Source organism: Pteropus medius, unplaced genomic scaffold, assembly GCF_902729225.1.
Source record: "Pteropus medius unplaced genomic scaffold, Ma_sr-lr_union100, whole genome shotgun sequence".
Taxonomy (NCBI): domain Eukaryota; kingdom Metazoa; phylum Chordata; class Mammalia; order Chiroptera; family Pteropodidae; genus Pteropus; species Pteropus medius.
The window spans coordinates 12,574,020-12,590,333 of record NW_024349798.1 but is presented as its reverse complement, the minus strand read 5'-3'; the positions used below and the strand labels follow the sequence as shown (position 1 = coordinate 12,590,333).

Here is a 16,314-nt window from a genome sequence, read left to right as displayed (position 1 = left end):
AAGCTGACGATGCAGATGTTCTTCTCTTTACAGAGGTTTTATCTCCATACCTAGAGGCGGATCAGACCAGCGACTCCAAGAGGGCTCAGTGGGATGCAGGAAATGGTGGAACCAAATCATCTACACCGGGTTTAGAGGACTATTCCAGCGCTGGCTCTGAGACCTTAAACAAGCTGTTTAACTTCTCAGTTTCTTTACCTATTACACGGAGTTACTAACTCTTTCATAGTTGATGGTGGGAGGATGAAAGATCAGGTATGGATATTTCTTAGCACAGAGTAGAAGTTGGGAAGTTTAATTAAGGTGACGACGGTGACGATGGTAACAGATGACACTGTTTTGTACATGCCTGACACTGTTCAAGACGTGTCATCTGCTGCATTTGTTATGGTGATGCTAGCTATTCTAACAGGAAAACCCTGAAATCTCAAGGGCTTGACACAACATAAGATTATTTTTCACTCACATCATGTTCTTTTAGTGGTGCGGATGGTGGCGAGGGAAGTCACCACGAAATCGTTCAAAGACTTGAGCTGATAAAGGCTCTGCCATCTTCGTCATGTGGCGTCCAAGGTTACTCTGGGCGTTGGCATCTAGCCAGCAGACAGGGGAGAGAGTTGGGAGGATTCTGCTGGAGGTTCTCATGGACCGGGTCTGAAAGTGGCCTGCGACACCCCCATTCGGATGCGAGGAGAGAAAACCTGGAAAGCATCATCCTCGTCCGGGCAGCCATCACTCTACAGCTTTGCTGGGCGATCATCTGTCCGGCCGCTCACACGTTCCATAGTAAAGGCCTCGCACAACAAGCCTGATGACTGGATGCTACTGTTATCCTTACTGTTGAAGATGGGGAAACCAAGGCACAGAAAGTGGCAGGGCTGAGACAAGATCCCAGCTTAGTTAGTCATCTCTCTGAACATGACAGAGATGACAGGAGCCTCAGACTCTAGTACTGGAGGGGACTTCGGTGCCGTCCGTGGCGAGCAGCCTCTAAGGTGGCCCCACATGACCCTCATCTTTTAGTCTTTGCAGCCTTGTGTAATCTGGTCCCCTTCGAGCCACTTGCTTCTAAGCAATATGGTGATGTCACTTCTGCCTTGCTGGAGGACCCTCTCTCCTGCTGTCATAGGTGAGGCCATTTGCCATATTGGAGAGGTCCAGATGGCAAGGAACTGAGGGTGGCCTCTGGCCAAGAGCCAGGTAGGAAACGAGGCTCCAAGTCCAACAAATTTTGAGGAGGAGTATTCTGCCAACAACCACATGAGTGAGCTCACAAGCAGATCTTGCTCACCCGGGGCTTCAGATGAGACCGCAGCCTTGGCTGACACCTCGAGGTGCCAGAGTCTTCAGGGAGACCTCCGAAGCCCAGGTCCCAGCTACGCCGTGCTGATTCCCATCCCTTGATAATTAACGTATGCTGCTAGGTTTTGGAGCGATCGCATAGTTATGCAGCAACAGATACCTAACAGCGTGTCCGAGGCCAGGAGTACACAACCATGGATCTCATTCATTATGATTTTTATCCCCTACAGATCTAAAAAATTCCTTCTATCAAGCAAACCACATTCACTGAGCCAGAATTTATTTTCCTTCCCATTTTTAAAATTCATCCCAACTATATCGAATAGGGTCCGCCGTAAAATCAGATCTCTGGCATGCTCGTAGTATCACCAACGGCCAAAGAATCGGAAGAAAAGGAACCACAGATACACCTTAGGCAAAGCGGATTCTGAGTTTCCTGTCTGCTTGCCCCAGAGCCTCTTCTGGTTCTGTTTCTTTCCACCTCACAGACACTAACGCATTCTGAAGATCAAGTCTGTTTTGCTGGAGAACAGTCCGAAAGGACAGAAACATCAACTGAGGCTGCATCAGGCCAGTTCAACGCCTCCAGGTCAGTGACAGCTGGTAGTGGGTGTTGACCAGTGGGTATGACCTGATCCAGAGGACTCCACTCTTCCCGGGACTTAACTGTATCTCCTTGGGACGATTTTAGTATGTATTTACAGTTCCCAGTTGTTTACCCCAAAGGAAGCAAGCACAGGCATCGATCATGCAAGAATGAAATGAGTCATTGTGATAGGGTTTAGAGTCATACGAATCTGCTGCTCTTTAGATGTATACTCGTGGATGAGTCATTTCGCCTCTCTGAGCCTCAGTTTTCCCTATCTCAAAAATGGGAATAATGCCTTTCCCTCAGAGCACTGAGATGAGGTAATGCACCTACAGTGCCTAACCCAGTGCCTGGCACATAATAAAAACTCAGTAACTGGTAACAAAAGTAGCTGTTGCTCTACTATCATTATGATGATGATTCTCTTTCAAGGCTGAGACTAAATTTACGAGGATGGCTCGTTTCAGCTTTTCAGCATGATGGATGTGTTTCTAATGGGATTGGTTTAAAAAAACAGAATCTGAAAACTGGTGATCCAGTGAATTCCTTGTAATTAGAATCTTCTAAGAACTGGGCTGGGGAGTATTTGTTTTGAATGGGAGGATCTTATTATTAACTGTCACCACCATGTCTTTAAATAAGTAGTCCCCAGACAAATCTGACAAGAGCTTCCTAAACCTCTGCCATCTGCCTCTCTCCTCACAGAGGGATGAAGAACTGGGGACATCATGGTGATCTTCTCCCATGTCTGGCTGGCCTCGTTCCAGAGTAGAGAGGACATTTAATATAATTGCTTTAAAAAAATTATACAACACGGTATGCGGGCAAGAGCTTGAGGTCAAATCAGAAAGATTTGGATTTCAGTCAGCTTTGTCACAGGTTTGCTCTGCTACATTTTGCAGAGCTTCAGTTTCTTCTTTGGGAATGGCAGGGCCTGGGGGTGGGGGTGGATAATAAAAACGCTACTTAATAGGGATTTTGTAAGGATTCACTGAAATTATAACAAAAGCTAACTCCTAAGTGTTTACTAGGCATTAATGAATGTCTTTTAATCTATTATTTTATCTCTCACAACAGTCATTGATAGGGATACTGTTATTTATCCCTGTTTTACAGATGGGAAGCATGGAGAAGTAGGTAAGTAGCTCTACATCCTACTAGTCCATGGGCGCTTAGTCTAGACCCACAGACCCGCAAGGGGATCCATGGGTAAAACTCAGTGGTTTGAGAACTTGAATGATAAAAAAACAAACACCTTATTTCTACTAGCCTCGAACTGAAATTGAGTATGTCCTTCAATTATAAATATAGACAACAAAGCATTCTGATATTAGCACTGACCTGGGACTATGTCACCAATAGAATCACGGATACTGTCACATCAGCTGTAGCAGACAGCTCAAGGAATTGTTGACGTTCATCACTACATTGAAACTTACCATTAGATCTTGTTATTTAATGCATTAAAAAAATCACACATATTACTGTATCGCAAATGTGGGTTTTAAAAATAATTTCATCACTGTATTTCAAGATGATATTTATTTTGTAATCCTATATGTTTTTATTCTATGTACTTAAAATGATTATTCTGAGAAAGGATCCATAAGCTTCACCAGACCGCCAAAGGGGCCCAGGACACAAAGAAGTTAAGAACTTTTCCACTAGTTCACAGTTGTTAAGGCAACAGAAAGCCCTTAGCAGAAAGCCAGGTGCCTAGCGAGTGCTCAGTGCACAGAAGCCAATACGGCGAGGATTATTATTCCACCCAGCAAAATGCTGGTCATCCAAGAGCAAACTTTCGGAAGCGATAAGGGACTTGATCCTGTTGACTATCCAAATGCCACAGTAATGAGGATGAGGAACGCTCAATTAAGCAAGAGAGCCAGGTGAGAGATTAGCTATCCCAGCCTCCTGCTTGAGACGGAGAAATAAGAGACCCAAAGAGGGCTCACTTCAGGTCCCAGGGCACAGAGCGAATTAGTGTTGGAATCGGTCCTAGCAAACAGTGATACAGTCCTCTGTCCGTTACAGGACACGACCCTCTAACATCGGACGAGAAGTCTCGCTGGGAGCACACCCTTCCGTCCCATCTCCTTCTGCATCCCAGAGCCCACAGGATGAGCCCACGGATGATGGATGATCAGGGAACGCAGTATCACGCCACGCTTCTCAGCGTGTGGTCCAGGAACCACGGCATTGTGCCGATGGCGTACCTGTTCCCGGGCCCCGCCTCGAACATCCCTCTCTGATGCTCTGTGGGAGGAGCTCAGGAATCAGTATGTCAATCAAGCTTCCCCACTGCTTGACATGCTCACCCAAGTGAGAACTGGTAGAGTAGTTAAAGCATGAGCTCGGGGGTTCAGATCCCAGTGTCACCACTTCATGGTTGAATCGCTTTGGGAAAAGTTACTCAGGTTTTCGAGAGAGAGATCTCTCCCCCTCAAAGCTCACGGTGCTGACCTTACACCTTCATGAAGGTCGAGTATGACGACGCACGCCACGTCTTCAACAGTGAGAGCTCTGCAAATACACCTTAGATGGCGTGTCTTGTGCGTGAGTGGTGACTAGGTGGTGCCATCACAAGAGGATTTTTATTTTTTAGTGTTAAAACCCCACCCCCATCTCCAAGGCAAGATTCCCTGTCCTTCTATCACATCTGTGGGCCTGTGACGTGTGCTGACTGGTGACTCCACCTCCTAACAGTCCTCAAGTACTGGAGGAGCAGACTTATCTGCCACCAGACTTATCTGTTAACCAGAATTTTTTATAGATATGAGGGAGGGGGGGGGAGGGGGGGAGAGAGAGAGAGAGAAGCGGCAAGCATATAAGATCTACTCTGGGAGACACCAAGTGGCCATCTGGCCAACGAAGGATCCCCCAAACCCCAGAGAAGGGACACTCACTCTGAATGCAGGGTGTGGGCCACCATCCCCTTTCCTGGACATTGACAACTTGTTGAAGTACCCAGTAAGTGGAAGCTTGGTTCCTGGAGACCTCAGACCTTTGGCTCTGAGCAGCCCCTGTGAGCTCCTGCTGCCATCCCTTGGGTCTCTAGGACATGGGCACACGAGGCTAACTCCCGGTTACCGGTACGGGCATCTCTATGCCCGGTGCTTTCTCCCACCCTCTGGCACACAGCAGCCCGAGAGTGTTTGGACATTTACGCTCCCTGAAAGCGATGCTCACACGTCCAATGGGAGTATGTGTGTGTAGACAGCCCAGCTCCATCTCCACTTGGGTCGGATAACTCCGTGTGCATCCTACACCCTCTCCCAAAGTTCCCCCGCAGCGTTCACTCCAGTCACTCGCAGTGGTAGCCGACGGGGCATCTCGTATTGACTGTTTTCCTCTCTCTGTCTCGCCTCCCACCATCAACCTTCTCTCCACTTCTCAGACACACAATTTGCATTCAAATCCTCTCAGAGCCCCTTTTGAGGAAACCATATTAAGGCAGGTTTCTACCTGAGAATTTCAAAATTAATGCTAACAGAAGCCTAGCAAGAAATAAAATTTAATAAGCAGAGCAAGAATCCAATCTTCCATCCTTTCAGTATGTGTGCCCTGTACAACCTTGGTCACCAGCAACAAAAAAAAAAAAAAAAAAACAAAATTACAAATCTTAGCAAGATTCTTGACCATTAAGGATAAATTTAGTTATGATGAGGAGACTAGCATGGTATATATTTTTAAGGCAGGAAGTGAAGTAGGAGATATGACACATTCTTATCATAAAGTCTTTAAACAAAAAAAAAAATCTAGAAAATTTTTATAAGTTGCTATTAACCAAAACTTTCCTTCACTGTAAAGATCTCTCATACATTCTGAGCATTAAAGATTTAGCCCTCTAAGCCAATATTGGCGTTCCCTGGTGAAACCTCAGAGTAGGGTATGGGACCCTAGAAAGAGACATGGCAACCCCACCGGCATCACATATAATCAGTTTTATTGCCAGGTAAGAAATTCATATTAATATAGTGAATACATATGTTTACAAATAAACATTCTTAGAAAACAAACGAATGTTTTTTTTTTTCTTCGTTGTAGGAAGTGTTATTGGTATCATAAACTCTGCAGTGTTGACAAGTATTAACACAGGTTTACTTGCAGAACGTACGGTTACTAAAATATTCGCACATAAAATATGGTCCATTGGCACAAAAAAACTGGAGGGAGGAGTTAGATGGGGAGGCCAGGCAGAGCCCACGGCAGATGGAGGCTGAGGGGAAGTCAGACTCTGGTCCCATTGGGTTGGAGGTCGGGGACAGCTAAAGTCAAGTAGAGGCCAGTGCCGGGGCATGGAACAGGGAAGGGGCAGTCTCTCTGCTTTGTTCTGGGGTCTCCTTCCTATGGGTGCACACGCTAGCTCTCGGATCCTGGTTGGTACATGGCAGTCACAGGTCCCTAGGTCATCCCTCGTGATACTCTTTAGCATCACGAGGTCTGTCCACCCTCCCCTGGAGGAGGCCAAAGAATAAACTTTCCTGGCCATACTTCTCCCCTCAGTCTGGCTCCCAAAGCCAGTTGGAAGGTACCAAGGCGGAGAAGTACAGTCCTGCGGCTGCCATCACCGCGACGTCCTTCTGGCCAAGCTACAGCTTTCCCGCCAAAACTACAGCTGCAGACCCCCCAACTAACAAAATTCTCTGGATGACCTTGTCTCAGAGGAGAAGGTCCGAGGAAAATAACATCCTGCAGATTCAGAGACCAAGAAAGATCCTGAATCGGAGTTGGGATAAAAGGTGAGATGAAGTGAGCCGAGGGCAAGGAGCAAAGATAAGCTCCAGGGGAGGCGGGGATTACAAAATCTGTGAGCTGTTGAGAAGCTCACAGGTGAGCCAACCCAGTACTTCCCGAGGTACGGGCTGTGTACCACTAGCGTGCATAGCATGACTGTGAGTAGTACATGGATCTAGCACTAATTAACACTGAGTCACACAGGATATGGTTCCCTTTGCATTTTTGTCCATCCAGCTGGTTATTTCAAGGAGAAGGTCTCCATTAGATGCTGGTATATCTTTAACAAGTCTTTAACGTCTGCTAATCTCTCTTTAATAAAGGGGTGGGGTGGGAAGGCGGGGTTGGGGGAGGAAGGGAGAGGGAGAGAAGGCAGGGAGGGGGGAGAGAGAACGGGAAGCCAGGTTGCAGGTTCGGAGCCTCCCACAGGCAGTAGTATCTAGCTAGAACTTAACGATTGCCACTTTGTTGCCTCTCTACTTATTTTTATACTTACTTTCTACTTAGGGTCTCTGAAACTGGTTTTCTGTGTGTGATGATGGCGGGAACTTTTCCTTTTAAAAGTTAAATGTATTTTAAAACGAATCGATTTAGATACAAAGATCGCGACAGTGATACACAGTGGCCAAAAGTGTGTTGCAGGTACACAGGCAACCGACATCCAGGACACCAAGCCAGTGGTGTTACTCCACGCTGGGGAGCCCTGGGGTCTCAGCGGAGAGGCCGAAGAGTGTGGACACTACATCTCCCACCCCTGCTGTGTCCAGCACAGGGCCTCGTTATAAAGGGGGCTCTTACAGAGTGGCTCCTGTGCACGCACGATTTTGATTTTTTAAAATGTGCAGAGGTTTTGCTGTTTGTTCAAAAAGCTTGAGAAGCCGGGCGTTAGCCCAAATTCCTCACGTTTTCGAGGGGAGACAAAGGCCCCGAGGGATAAAATGCATTGTCAGTGTCCACCAATCGGCTGGGAGTGAAGAGAAGGAACAATTGGTTCCCCTGAAGCCCGTGACCTTGGAGCTGGTGGGGGCAGGAGCGGGTGTGGGGGGTGGGGCGGGCATCCCAGGAAAGGCCCCATCTCCCTGGGCCAGACATCCTGCAGCTTCTAACACCAAAACCGCAGGGCGTCTCTCAAACCTTCCTGTGAATTATCCAAGACCTGAAGGGACCGGCTGAAAACTTCTCGCCTTAAATGAAAAGCTCCGCTCTCTCGACAGCCTCCTCTGGGCAACCGCTGAACACTCAGAACTAGTCCGAAAACTGCCTCTGTCGGGACACTCGAGGCTTCTGGCTTTGGGAACCAGTCTGAAAAGCGCCTCCGGGAATTCTGGGCGGGAGGTGAACAAGCCGAGAAAGGCTGATAGGAAGGTCCGTGGAAATTCTGGGACGCAGAAATGCTCAATGGGTTTGGGAAGCTGGGAAAGGGTGGGACGTGTGGGCTTTTAACCATGGGGGAGGCAGGGAGGGCTCTGTCTTTGGGTACCCCTGACACTGCAGCGGCCCCCTCAGAAGGCGGACACTTTTACTACTGCAGGAAAACAGGAGGGAGGGAGGGAGGCCGAGAGGACACAGGTTGCTCTTGGGAAACAAGACTGTCATCAAACAGAAACACATTGAAGGCACCACCCACGCTTATGACATTTTCAGTCCAAAGCAGTTAAAATTCGGCAGCGGCGGCAGCAACGGGCTGACGGGAAGGAAGTCGGGGAGCGACAGTTAGTAGAGGACTGGTTGGTGTCTGTGTCTGTGTCTGGTCTCGGAGGCAAGGAGGACACCTCGGAAGTCGGAGGCGTTGGGTCCCCTTCTCACCTCTGGTCGGCTTCTCATCTCTGATTTCTTTTTTTAAAAAAAAATTCTAGATGTCACTGTCGATTTCTTACGTCTCGAAAATTTTGGACAAAATCTAATTTTCTGTTCTCGTCTGTTCTGTAGTGGGCTTATTTATAGTTCATTTTTCTTTTTTTTTAAAAAAAAAAAGTTATTTAATACTCTCTGCACCCTCTGCCCGCCACACCAGCCTATTCCTCCCATTTCCATATTCACGGTCTTTTACAGGAGTTCTAGAATGTTCTTCCTTCCCCATCACCGTCGGTGGGTTTGGGGTCATTTATTTTTTGTGTGAGTTTGAGTGTGTGTGTTGTTTTTTTTTTTTGCTTCCAACATTGATGATATGAAAAGGACTATAAATAGCATGGTTGGTGTCCAGTTACTGTCTCATGCTTGTCGAACCGTGTGTCCATGTCACCACTTCTTGGTTTTAGCAAATGTTTATTACTTGCACAGATTCCTCCCCAACGACTCTGCCTCGCAAACACACCCTTCTCCAGGGTCCACCTCATTCTCTACCCGCTCCGGCTTCTTCAGCCAGCACAGACAGCACGTGGCACATGGTCTCTGCGCCCAACTGGACAACTTCTCTAAATTGTGCTACTGTTATTTTTCACGACGGATTTTCGTTTCACATTAGGAGAAAAAGAAAAATCAGCCCCACCGTTTGGGCGCATGTGAGTCGGCCGCCGTGAGCCTGCAGTCGAAAGAGTAGGCCTCAGTTTCCCCTTGGCCGTATTGCTGGACGTCCAAGCGTCGGTCCTGCTCAGTGGCCCACGGACGCGTGTTCGGCCTGACCCAGGAAAAGCGTGGTTCCATGTCATCAGCAGGTGTCTGGCGGGTTGGTGTGGGAGTGAGTGTGTGGGTGGCTGTGTGTGGGGGAGGCCGGGGAGGGTGTGGGCCAGAATGTTGTCGCCTCTCAGTTGCGTGTGGTCTCCAGGATGCTCAGACAGTCACCTCCGTTTTGCTGTTGGTGATGAAGTACGGCTGTGGGGGTGGGTAGTGCTGGCTGCGAGTCCCCAGCGGGTCGCTGGAGCCCGACTCGGCCGTGCCGAGCTTGCCCTTGTTGCTGTACGCCTGCCGCCGGAGAGAATGCTCGCTGGTATCCCAGCCCTTGAAGTTGGCGGTGGAATTGTAGGCCAGGGGGTGTGGGGGCATCTTGTTGGTGCGAGGCTTCTGTCCGTCCTGCTTGGCGGGGCCGTGCTCGGGGCTGAAGGCCCGCGGCTCGCCCTCCACTCTGACGGGGTGCAAAGGCAGGTTCCCTTTGGCGGCCAGCTCGGCCAGGTGGCGGCGCTTGGAGTAGAAGTCCTCATTTACCTTGTCGGCTGGACAGTGGGACAGATGGACGGAGGAGGGGAGGAGAGAGCAGAGAGAGGGAGAGAGGAGAGAGAGAGACAGTTAGGGAACAGCATCGAAGTGGCCCGCAGTCCAAACGAGACACACACTAGAAACTCCACCTGGAACAGACAGGAGGACCGACAGGCTGTGTCCTTTCCACAAACAAGAGCAGGACCGAAAGGGTGGGGCAACCCCAACAGAATCTCTAGATCCCCCGCAAAGGAACACTTTTCCCACCGTAGTCACACCTAGCACTCTGCCATCCTTGGCTTTCTCAGAAAATGCAAGGGTTGTTTCTTCATTATGAGAATCAACGATGCATTCTCGTTAGAGAAAATACCGAACGTGTTAGAAATATTCGTATCTATCCACCACGCAGGAGAGCCGCATCAACGCCTGATTGTATTGTCTTCGGGTCTTCTCGATAAATAGAGCTCAACTGGGGGTTTTATTAGCGTGTTTGCTTTTAGCCGATTAAGCGGATCCATGTTTAGATCCCGACCCTGCCACCTACTAATGGTGTAACTTTGGCTAAATTACTTAACTATTATCATCGGCTTCTGCATAAGGCAAGTTGTTTCAATATAAAAGAATATTTCACATGACCGTCGGGAGGTTTCAATGGTAGAATGTGTGTAAGGTGCTCAGATATTCGCCACCGCCATTATCGTAATTATCATTCCAAACACTGGATTTCTCATGGACTGTTCTATCAAGCATTCTCCCTGTTGTTATAAATTATTAATAAACAGCATTGTAATGCCTCATAATATTTCATTGAATGGAACTATTATGACTAATCAATCCTCCTATTGATGAACGTTCAAGTTGTGCCAATATTTTGCTAATATAAATAAAGCTGAAATGAGAATCTTAGACTAACGTTCTCTTTGTATTTAGAATTTTGAATTTCGACTAATTCTGAAAACATTTTCTTCATCTACATCAGAGGATGCCAAAGTATGTAGCCCAGGGACCAAATCCGACCGCCGTCTGATTTTATAAATAAAGTTTTAACTGGAGCGTGACCATCCTGTTTACTCACCTACTGTCTGTGGTCGCTTCTGCTCTGCAGTGGTCGATTTGAGTACACCTGGCAGAGCGTGTGTGGCCCACAAAGCCTGAAATATTTACTATCTAGCCTTTCCTTCCTTCCTTCCTTCCTTCCTCCCTCCTCACTCCCTCCTTCCTTTCACCTTCCTTCCTTCTTCCTTCCTTCCTTCCTTCCTTCTTCCTTCCTTCTTCCTACATCAGCCCCACTCCTTCCTTTTCCTTTCCCCTCTCTCTCTCTCTCTCTCCCCCTATTTGACAATTTTATGAGGCCTTTTATTCTTCTTTTCTCACAATTATTTTAGAATCCTCTACACTTTCTCAATTAATTTCTCATCAATACGCCTTTGAATTGACCTGTCTCAGGGGACCGGAAATATTGGCTGCTCTTTCGTCCACACTGACAACCCATCCCGTGCTACTACATGTGTGAATCCATGTGAGCGCACGGAGACCGTCTCACTCCCACGTTTCTTTTCTCATTTGATCCTTTCATCGACCCTAATTTTAACTCCCGCTTGATGGGTTAGGAAGTGGCGAAGCTCAGGCTTCATGTGAAATGACTGAACTAAGGTTACCCACGGCTAGAGCCTGAGCCAGGGCACAACCTGAGCCCAACAGACGTTCGATGCTTCTGAAAAGCCATCGGGGGAAAGCTTTGGTTTCCGGACCGAGTGGGCAGAAATACCCCACTTGTCCCCTCTGTGTCCATGGCAGATGTCACTCGTTGATCATAGCGCTGTTTTCCTAGCAAGTGTGACCTCCACTCAAACTCCCCAACACAACACCCCAGGAAGCCACATGCGAGCGTCCCAGGCTTCGGACAGTTCACATTGGGTTTCTGTTCCTGTTAATGTAAACAACGCTGACCGATGCGACCTTTCAAGACAAAGCCTCCATTTTTCCCTAAATTCTAGAGCCGTCTGAAGATATAGACTGTCAATGGCAAAAGGAACCAGGGAACCTGTTCCTGAGGATTCGAAGAACGCGCATCCCAAAGAACCACGCGTTGTCGGAAGCGCGTGGGCGAGAACGGGTCAACTTCAGAACCCCATCTTTCTGCCCTCAAGAGCCAAGTTCTAGGTTTCCAGCGGCGCGAAGTTGCCCCAGAAGGATTCACAGACAGCGCCCGTGGACTTACAAATTCATGCATCCGGACGTCCATGACAGATTCCACTGGCCTCTCCCACTCAAGGTCGCCAAGCCTGAAGCCACCCACATTTCTCAGCTCTGTCCTTTTTCAGGCTGGTCCTCCTCTCTCACATGGGGACAATAACTCATAGTCACTCAAGCCACAGACATGGGAGAGTGGCCAACTTCACCCGCCTCTCCCGGCACCACTGCTAAGTCACCAAGACCTGCTGCTCATCTAGCAGATGCTTCTCGGCCTTATTCCACTTCTCCTTCGCCCCACTGTGAATACGGCTCCCCTCCCGGGCTCCGGTTCTACCTCTCCCAGTCACGTCTCCACGAGGCAGCCAGAGGCAGGTTTCTAAAATGCAAAACTGACCACGTCACTCATCTCTTCAAGCGATGCACTCTGCCATTTTGTCATTCACCAAATAGGCACGGGGCATGTGCTAGACACTGGAAATCGAAGGCAGAATCAGAAAGAAACATGGTCCCCATGGGACAGATAGTGACCAAGGAGCCCCACAAATTACATAAAATTGTAAATACGGTAAGTGCTAGGAAGAGCCATCCAGTCTCATGCGTATTTGTAGTGAGGTCTCTGAGCTGGTCCGAGAACCGGACGTCGGGGCTGAGGTGCCCCACCCTTCCGTTTACATCAGACCCTGAGTTCTTCCTCTTTCAAGATGGACTTAGGTGCTGCTCCCAACTCCCTCGGGCTCCCTCTGGTACCCCACTCTCTCTGTCATAGCCCCAACCGTGCCGTTTTATAATTTTCCACTCTCACATCTGTGTCTCCCAACTAGACGAGGAGTGGTTTGAGAAAGGGGACCTTATCTTTCCATCTGTGTGACTCAGTGGCCCTCAACCCTGGCAGTACTTGGGATTCACATGGGGGAGCTCTGAAAGCATTTGGATTCCTGGGTCCCTCCCCCAAACAATTTAATCAGAGTCTCTGAGGACCTGGCTCAGACACAGATTTTTTTTTAAGTGCCCCCACTGCCCCCAGGTGATTCTAACGTACGGCCAGAGCTGAGGACCACAGGCAAAGCCCTGACATCTAGCATAGTGCCAGCACATAGTTTCTTTGCAAAGAACTAGACAAAAGTGACCTCTTTTCTTGCTACGTTTATCCCCAGCTGCCTCCCATGTGGGGTACCCCTCCCTTCTAGGAAGTCTGACAAGGTCAGAGCCCACCATAATTGATTGGCTTCCGTCCATGGCATGGATCACAGCTGCTCTTTTACAGTTGTTTACGCAGTTCATTTATTATTGTCTCTCTCTCCCACCACAGTTCCAGGAGGGCAAGGTGGGTCTGAGTTTTGCTCATCTCTGCATAAGCAATGCCCAGCCGAGTTGCTGGCCAATAGTAGGTTCTCAATAAATAGTCAGTGAATGGACATATGAGCAAAGCACCACCGAAGCAGAGAGAATAGCCAGGCATTAGTTGGAGGGGATAGAGAAGCTTTTCCACCTTTCCTCCCAATAGTCACTTCCTGAAAGTCTCCCTCACCCTCGTTACGTCCCCAGGCGTGATCCAGGGTCATTCTTTCCCATATTTCTCTTCCCAGACCATGGACTAGTCTAAGGTCTGCTCAGAGCAAATGCTGCCTTCAAGGGTTCTTGTTTCTGACAAGCCAAGAAAATCGATTATGAAGAAGGTGTCTCAACAGCGAGGATAAGTGATGTCTTTTCAAAAAATTCTGTAGAAAAATAGCCACAGAGGCCTTCAACTCTTGCCTTATTAGTGCAGGTACGGGCTGAAGCCCCCACTGAGAGGAATCATAGTGTTTCATACGGAAAATCTACATCCTTCTCCACACCCAATCCTGCATTCGTCTCTCGGTGAACTTGGCATTGGGTCATCCCTGGGCACAGGAAGTGTTCAGTACGCAGGACAAGAGTGGAGTGAACGGGGAAATCTACGGGCTCTGGAATCAGACACACACACGCTTATGAGACCTCAGGGATGTCCCTTAATCTCTTACGACTGTCTTCTTAGGTGTGAAATAGGAACGATGTAAGCTACACTCAGGTTTATCAGGAAGAATAGATTATATGAGATGTATAAGCTCCATGGCACACTTCTGGAGTATAACAACTATTCAGGACACGTATTTTGCCTCCTGGCTTATGAAAGAACTGGACTGAATCCAACAGGCATTTATGGAGCACTCCCTCCGTGCCAGGCTCCCTGCTAGGCACAAACGAGGCATTCGTCTGAATCGACGGTCTTTCTTTCCTTTCTGTCTTCCCTCTTTACCTCCCTCCACTCACCACGTGTGCTGAGGGCCTAGCTTGCCCTGTGAGACGGCATAAGGAAGGCCTTCGATCCGCTTGGGATGAAGAGCTGGGAAGGCAACCTGGAGGATGCTCTTTAGCCGAGACGTGGAACCGGAGCACAGTCCAGGTGAGGGAACGTGCGGAGGACGGCAAAAATGGCGGTAACAGTTTCGCAGTTCCTTCCACCAATAGGTGGAGCCTATTCCCCTGCCCTTTGACTCTGGCCTGGCCTCGCAACTGGCTTTGACCCATAGACGGTAGCAGGAGTGATGTCACCCGTGACCTGAACCCACCTTTTAGAAGTTCCGCAGCTTCTGCTCGCAGGCTCTGGGAAGGAGGAAGCCCAGGTCAGCCTCCTGGAGGACGAGCCACCCGCGGGCCACTTTCTCATGATCACCACAGCCACCAGCCTGCTCACTGCCACATGCTGAGTGAGGCCATCCTCGACCACACAGCCATCAGCTGACCTGCCGGCTGACTCCGGACATCAAGTCAGCCTGGCCGAGACCAAGCGATCCAGCGCAAACCAGAAGGTCTGCCCAGCTGAACCAGAATCAGGAGCCCAGCAACTGGTTGCTCTGTTGAGCCACTAGACTTTGGGGGTAGTTCGTTATGCAGAAGTAGGTACCCGACACAGAACAGGATTTGCAAAAGCCCCGAGGCGGGAAGGAGCATGGCAGCTTCAAGAAACTGAAAGGATTTTTGCATAGGAGAGGGAAGAGAGCCAAGGGGGTTACCACATCCTCTCAGGTCCTGTAGGCAAGACAACGTCATCCACACCTATTTGTCGATCTGACCATCCTCCCTCCACGAGACTCTCAGGTCTTTTAGAGAAGTGAAGAGCAGGCACGGATTTGTTGCCTGGGGTACAAAACTGTCCTTCGAAGAGGTAGTTTCAAGATTATTTCAACAAGAATGTGGTTGGTGGTGGAACAAATGGAATTTTCATGAAACTGCTGGCCTCTGACTTGGATCCAGAGGAGGAAGAGGACATGCTTACTCGGCCATTCTCGGCTTTGTGCCATGTGGTCCCTGTCTTAGCATATTAAAGAGCTCCTTGAGAAAGAACTAACATTCGTTGGACAGCCTGGGAAGCCCCATTAATAAATGCATTAACCTAATCAGCCCCGGTACCTCGTGGGCAGATGGCTGACAAGCCGACCAGGAAACAGATGTGTGAGGCTTTCGACAGCACTGGCCCTCTCCAGTTTGGTTTTTCTTCATTTAGAAAGAGGAAGAAAAAATGAAAAAAGTGCTGTCCTTCCAATGAGCCTAATTGCCTTGAAGGAACAGAGGCTGTAAAATTACACTGTACCTCCCTCCATCTGTCTCCCTCTTAATTAGCAGCAGACACTTGTGCAGGTGCGAGGTGGGCTGGAGCCTTGCTTCTGTGCAAATGGAGAGAGTCAAGGTAATAACCAGTTTTCAAAACAAGCTGCACATCTGAGGGTCTCGGCAGGTGGCCTCCCACCTACCTTCTTTCCTTGGGCCAAAGATATCGTCAGGAGGGGTTCCTACGGCTCATTCTCACTTCGTGATATTCTTGGATCTCAGGTGATGAATTTCACCTGGTAAGCAAACCAAAGCTTTCCCCATTCCTCATTTGTCCCTGTCTTTGGTCCTGGAAAGTACTAAAATGGAGCAAGTAATCTTCCCATCACACTTATGAATAAAATCCAAATGATTCGCAAGGGCCCCCAAGGTCTGCATGAAACAGACCTTGGCAATTTGTCCTCTTTTATCTCTTCCACTTTGTGATGAACCCATCACAGAGAGGATTAGTTTCCGACAGCTGCCATATAAATTACCAAGAACCGAGGGGCTTAACACAGAAGGATTTTCTTGCACGGTTCTGGAGGCCAGAAGTCTGAAATCAAAGGGTCAGCAGAGCCATGCCCCTTCTGCAGCCTCTAGGGGAGGAGCCCTCCTTGCCTCTTCTAGCTCCTGGAGGTTGCAGGCAGCCTCGACCGTCTGTGCTTTGTAGCTGCATCACTCGAGTCTCTGCCTCTGACTTCACGTGGCCATCCTCTCTGGGTGTCTGTGTCCAAATCTCCCTCCTC

The 16,314-nt window shown here is 48.8% G+C and overlaps 1 protein-coding gene across 2 annotated transcripts in view; it reads right to left on the bottom strand.

Annotated features, from left to right (window-relative positions):
* Positions 1-8,592: 8,592 nt before the first annotated feature.
* SHISA9 (shisa family member 9) overlaps positions 8,593-16,314 on the bottom strand; it is a 257,334-nt gene continuing 249,612 nt past the window's right edge. For both annotated transcript variants that reach the window (XM_039885375.1, XM_039885376.1), the window contains one exon: positions 8,593-9,777. In XM_039885375.1, the coding sequence (XP_039741309.1) occupies positions 9,398-9,777 (380 nt within the window). In that variant the 3' untranslated portion in view covers positions 8,593-9,397. The remainder of the gene's footprint in view (positions 9,778-16,314) is intronic.